The sequence below is a fragment of the Chaetodon trifascialis genome, chromosome 12 (assembly GCF_039877785.1).
Source record: "Chaetodon trifascialis isolate fChaTrf1 chromosome 12, fChaTrf1.hap1, whole genome shotgun sequence".
In the NCBI taxonomy this organism is placed as follows: domain Eukaryota; kingdom Metazoa; phylum Chordata; class Actinopteri; order Chaetodontiformes; family Chaetodontidae; genus Chaetodon; species Chaetodon trifascialis.
The window spans coordinates 5,512,356-5,518,661 of record NC_092067.1 but is presented as its reverse complement, the minus strand read 5'-3'; the positions used below and the strand labels follow the sequence as shown (position 1 = coordinate 5,518,661).

Genomic DNA, 6,306 nt, shown 5'->3' with positions numbered 1-6,306 from the left:
AGCGCAAATGTCTGGGAGATATTTACATGTCAAAATGAATTAAAACAAATTGACTCGACCTGCTTCCCCTTCATGATGTGAACAAAGTTATTAGTGTCCCACCTTTTTCTCTCCCCAGTGACATTATCTTTTTTTATTTTTTTTGCCATCACCTTTATTATTATTACCCCTTTCCCAATAATACCATTTTTCAATATTTTCAGTTTTTTTTCTGCCTTTTCAGTTTTTTTTTTTTTTTTTTTTTTTTTTTTTAAATCACAGGACGAAACCAAATTTAAGGCTATAACATTTTCTTCATACCCTTCAAAAAAATTGCCCATACTTAAATTATTGGGGGGTAAACCTGGAGGCAAGGCACAGAACACAACTCCATTAAGAATAAGCTTGATAAACAGGGAAACAACCAAACATGACGAGAAAAAAAATAAACACTTAAAAATATCACTGTCTATTCAATGACCTCGACAACTCTGTAGATAAGGAATGAGAAAGAATTCGAAAAAACAAAGCAAAACACTTGTCCACTTAAATATAATTGAGCCTTGACTGGGACATTGCATTTATTGCCTCAATAATTTTTCTTTGGGGGAGTTTTTTTTTTTTTCTTTTTCTAATTCCTTCTCTTTTCTCCTCTAAAGCAGCAGCTGCAGTGTCCTCTTGTACATCCTTCCACTTCTGCTTTGTCAGTTACATGGCAGCCATGTTGGAATGTTCTGGTTAGCCACATAGTAGTTGCTGAAGTTGTGGTCTCGGACATAAGGCGCTGGCTGGTAGTAGCAGGTGACGCAGGATGCATCGGGGATAGCATTCTGCTCCGCCAGCACTCGGAAGGCCATCAGTGAGATGAGGTGGAGGGTCTGCCGCCGCTCGTGGCCCATGAGGCACACTGTGCTCTCGTTGACCACTCGCCGCAGGATCATGAGGTAGTCGTACTTGCTCTTCTCCTCACCTATGAAGTGGCTCTGGAGGTAGGCCTCCACCTTCCGCTGCTGCTCACCAATGTCAGGGAAGTCGATGAAGAAGCGTGAACACATGTACCGCTCCAGGCCCTTGAACTCCTCCTCGCTGGCAGGCCGAAAGTCCCGCACCAGCAGATTGCAGTATTTCAGCAGGCCACCACCTCGGATCTCCTCAGGCCGCTTGGTGGCAATGAGCTTGTTCCTCAGGTGGCTGAGTGCCATGCTGAAGTCCCCGTACATGCTCTCCCCTTTCACAGCAGGGTGACAGGCCTGTGACATGGGTGGCTGTTCCAGCTTGTAGTAAGCAAGCATGGAGTCCAGCACAATCTGAAAGGAGTCCACACTGAACTCAAACTGCCGGCGTATTGAGTCCACAAACTTCAGCTCCACATTGCGGCCATTATTGTTGGAGAGGGAGATGAGGCTCCAGCGGTCCTGCTCTGTATTGACCTTCACCAGTTTCTGGACATACGCCTCTTTGAGAGTCATGGGTGTAATTTTCTCTTTGTTTACACCCTCAGGCAGAAAGTCCAGCAGGGTACCCAACACCACGTCCTTACTGAGGCGGAATTCTGCCTCGTGCGGCAGATTGACCCTGAAGATGACGTCCAGATCCTTGTAGCTCCAACCAATATCTTGCACCAGAACATGGCTGGCTGTGGAACCATTGAGCCGAATGTCTTTCACTGTGATGCCTCTCAGTTCAAGGCGGGAGCGCACACGGGCCACAATGTCTTTCAGCCTCACTTCTAACGTAGGGAAGTTCCCCCGTCCATGTACAGGCACAACCTCGGTGAGAACTTCATTCAGTCGGCTCACCTGCTCCCAGGTCAGCATACTGGCAGAACAGCTCTTCGATTCTTCGTTGTTATCCATCTCCTCACAAAGTTCAGATGAACTAAGATGGCAGGAGAGAAAAAAAAATATATTAGTTATGGCGTTCAAATGTGACAAAACCGAACAAAATCTACAAATCCACTTTAACCAGTTTTCTATCACAAGAATACAAAATACAATACAAGCAGTTTGGGCTTAGCCTCGACGAAATCCCAATATCAATAACATCAGAACTAAATTAACTTGAATAAAAAAAAGTATTCGCTTGTAGGCTTAAAGCATCGCATGAAACAGAAGCAGCAGCATCACCCATTCAGCACGAGCAGAGCAGAATGCGAGCACGAGACAACCTGCTCGCTTTCCGTTTCACACACAGCAAAGAGCAGAGCCCTGAGGTTTCCAGAACAGCTCCCAGCGCGAGCCTGCCTTTTATTCCAGAACCGCTGAGAGACAAACACTTAGATAGCTCAAAGTACACCAAAGCCGGCGTTTTCCTACATAAAGAACCTCATCCGAAATTAACGTTACAGAACAACTTCACCATACGCACGTTTCGTCAAAACATCCCCATTGATTAATTGTTCCAGCTGACTTATCAACTTGCCTGTGACGATGACGTTGAGCTACCAACGTTAACTGCTACCTTTACTCGGTGCTAAATGACGTTACTTTATTCGCTACATAACCCTTTAAAACAACCACCAGAGTGGGCTTTAAAGCTAACGCTACCGTGTGCTACCACTAACGTTACGCTAGGCAGATAAAGTTTAGTTTAACAATATCAATCCATATGGCGACGGACCCCTGTAAGTTCATCAAAGTTAGGTACCATACATTTTGAACTACAAGAAAATTAGAATCAGCGTCTAACAAAAAAGCGTAACGTTACCTGATGTCACGTTTTTGAATCATGGGTAAACTTATATTTAGCGTGGCTAAACCTGCATTACTTTACTAACTACGGAGTTCAAACAGTTTTCCCTTAAATGAGGGACGAAAGCAATACATACATTTCCAAAGGCGTGCTCGGGAAGCATTCAAAGTCAGATAAAGAAGATATTAATTTGGACTTCGTACAGACACTTCCACATAATCCACAGTCTGAGAGAAACACACATGCAACGCTGCCGCCGAGTAGTTGAAATTTGAATTATTCTCCTCATCGCCGACACGCCTATCTTATATAGCCGAAGTACAACCCACTGAAACAGATGCACAGCCGTGGCACGACACAGTCCCTTCCTACGTAGTGTGACTTTTACAATTTAAAAGTACAATAATATCAATACATGCCGTTGTATGATTTAAGTTAAACAATAACTTGAGATATTTACCATAAAGTCCAACTTTATCAGCAGCAGATGACATATGCGGAAAATCGTCGAGTTGTTTGTACCAATGCGCCGACAAAAGCCTCTGATTGGTCAACGAGGTTTTTGCGTTGCCAAGTAACCAGGACCGTCTCCAAGCTGGCGACGTCCGTTGATGAGTTCAGTTCATCTGCTCACGTGAGATTCTGCAGAGTTCAATGTAGATTTGATTGCACGCTTTTTTTCGTTCTTGTTAGACACAACTTCGATGTTTGTTGCCCCAAAACATTGTACAGAAGATTTAAATAAAGATTAAAAAGATATAAGATGAAAAAGGGGCAGGGGACTCAGGGGACAGGGGCTCTCAGAGACATTAAATAGAATACAAAATGAAACGTTTACCACGGGCAAAGTACCAAAACCAATAATACCAATGTGCAATTCTGATTTTATGTTTTATTTCTTAATGTTTAAAGTTGGTATGACCCATTGACCTTCAATACATGGTGGGCAATGTATAAGGTTAATGGTAAATATTAATCTATTGTCAGTGATAAATGAATCCAACAACACACTCAGTAGTCATTTTATTGTATTTATATGCATTTTTAGTGTACCCTCAGTGAATGCGGACAAAATATTAGAAACACGTCTCGGTATAACGCAACACAGCTTGAAAGCACCACAAAGCACATTCTCCCTAATCAGTTCAATGAGCACATCTTTAAAACAGTTCCAATCAAAACTGAACATTCTAACCTGTGTAGACATTAGTTTGAGCTAGGAGTACCTAATAAACTGGCAACTGATCGTATATACATTATCCTACTTTTACTAGCCTAGTTGAGGTGAGAGGCTACATTACTATCTATATATAAAAGATTTGGCAGGCACACAATTTTGTCTCATGGTGTATCCCAATATCTCTCTGGAATAGTTCAAATGACAGCAATAAGTGTTGTCTCAGCCATGTAGTCATGGAGTCATTCATCAAAACATACAGTCTCTGAACTTCCTGTGTAAATGTCATCAAACAGCAGAGTGCATCCGTCCAGCTGTGATCAGTCATTCAGTGTTTAATGCAGTGTCCTTTGTATAGGCTTAGGCCTGTAAAAGTCTTGTGGTATGTTCTGGAAATGGAAGAGGCCAGAGATGGTCCCTCTGCTGACGTGACAGGCGTTTCTACTGCACGGAGCGCTGCAGGCACATGCAGTGTGTGCTGGGTGAATGCTACCGACACAGCAGGAAGAATATAGATTTCCATTAGATTTCTTTGGAAGAAAGTTCACTTCGCTAGAACACATAAAAACATTCCTCTGTAAATCTCTTGTGTGTGTGTGTGTGTGTGCGCGCGCGCGCACGCACACACACACACACACACACACACACACACACACACACACACACACACACACACACACACACACACACACACACACACACACACACACACACACTCTACATTGACGAACAGCACAGCTGTGTTGTAGAACCCCCCTGTGACGCAATCTGGAAGTTAGTTCTTCCCTCACTGAGCCAGAGGTGTATATCGTGAATGATGTGAGGAAACCACAAAAAGTATGTGAGTGTGATGATTGTTTGGAGAGTAAAACACAGGCATAAACCACAAAATCCCCCTGCAACAATAAGAGCCTGTTGCCTTGTAAAAGTGACTGGATGCTGAAACAGAACATTTAATAATTAACAAGAGTTAAAAAGTTTAGTTAAGTTAAAGTTAAGATTAAAATTAAGGGACAAAACAGGCACATTTTGAGTTTCCTCAGGCAAACCATCAGTGCCACAATTGGCACTGATGGCAGCTAGGAGTGTGTATATTGACAAACGAATGTGTCTGTAAACATTGTTTTATGCTGTGATATCACAATATTACCACTGTCATCATGTATATTTTAAAATGTGAAACTGTGAAACTCCTCGATTCTTACTTTCTCATTTTCTACCTGTAGAAGCTATAGTCAGGTCCAAAGGTAAAAACACTTGCAGACCACACAGCATTTCTACCAAGTGAAGTCCAGGGGGATGGCACAGATCGTAATGGAAGTAACTCTCCTGCACCAGCTTCTCACTGAATTCACATACGTTTCTTATCTCTAGATCTATCGCTCACTTTGTCCTTTTAATATGAAGAAAAAAGGTAAAGCAAAAATCCAGCTTGAAAACCACTTTTGCTTAGTGTTACAATTACAAATGGTGGTTATTTATTTCATATCAGAACACTTAAAGTTGTCTATTTGGCATGAAACTTTTTTCATTTTGCCATGAAAAAGGTAGTCAGCTCTGTGTCAACTGGTCCCTTCCTGCAGTAATCGCATAAATCTGTCAAAAATTATTTGTTAAAAATTGAGTCACATACAATTTCCACTTCATCATCTCAGGTAAGTTTTATTTAGTTAGAGTCGGAGTGTCAGTATCTTTTCTGAAGCTGTGTAAATGGCTGCGGATGTTGAAGTGTGTTTTCTGCTTTACTGGAAAACTTGATATGTCTAGCTGCAGGAAACACACACACACACACACACACACACACACACAGAAATAAGTGAGTCACTGACAAGGAGAGTTGGAGGTTACAGGGAACTGATCTGACTTAAGATGCAGTTTCCCACAAGAAAGCTTTTTCCTTTTCTCTGCGGCATCAGTGGTGGGAGAGAGAGGGGGTGAGATGGAACCACTGATGGCCACTGTATGAGCCATGTCAGCTGTACAGCTGTGTGTGTGTGTGTGTGTGTGTGTGTGTGTGTGTGTGTGTGTGTGTGTGTGTGTGTGTGTGTGTGTACATCACCTCAGTGCCGGTGAATCAGCAGCTGATAGGAAACTAGTAGACCACAGAGGGGATTTCCTCCCTCTTCATACACGCATCACACCTTCATTAAAACTGATGTTAAACTGAAACGTACAGCAGAGATTATTCTATAATAGTGACAGATGGATATAGAAAGAGCCACAAAGGACATGAGTCAGATTCTGATTCTTAGTGAGCATTTATGCATAAGTTTTCATTTGAGCAAACAGAAGGACTGTGCAGGAAGTGTCAGCTGGCGAGGATGAGGGAGCCTTCATCACGTCTATGCAATGAAAGCTGATGAGACAGAAGGACTTCTACGTCTAAATCTCTCAGTACAGCTCTGAGGTCAGGACAGCCAGAAATGTAAATGTCAGTATCAACCTAAAATATCCTGGCC

At 42.5% G+C, this 6,306-nt stretch overlaps 1 protein-coding gene across 2 annotated transcripts; it reads right to left on the bottom strand.

Moving 5' to 3' along the window:
• Positions 1 to 233: 233 nt before the first annotated feature.
• tent5c (terminal nucleotidyltransferase 5C) lies at positions 234 to 3,181 on the bottom strand. 2 transcript variants are annotated; one of them, XM_070976114.1, is made up of 2 exons: positions 3,131 to 3,181; positions 234 to 1,857 (listed from the first exon to the last, which is right to left on the bottom strand). In XM_070976114.1, exon 2 carries the CDS (start codon positions 1,833 to 1,835, stop codon positions 684 to 686), a length of 1,152 nt encoding a protein of 383 aa, XP_070832215.1. In that variant the 5' UTR covers positions 1,836 to 1,857; positions 3,131 to 3,181; the 3' UTR covers positions 234 to 683. The 2 variants fall into 2 exon arrangements, with proteins under 2 accessions (XP_070832215.1, XP_070832214.1); XM_070976113.1 differs by lacking the exon at positions 3,131 to 3,181 and adding an exon at positions 2,807 to 2,954.
• Between the last annotated feature and the right edge of the window lie 3,125 nt (positions 3,182 to 6,306).

What these genes read in the sequence shown, in the direction of transcription:
- tent5c (XM_070976114.1), bottom strand. Translation starts at nt 1,835, where the DNA reads ATGGATAACAACGAAGAATCGAAGAGCTGTTCTGCCAGTATGCTGACC.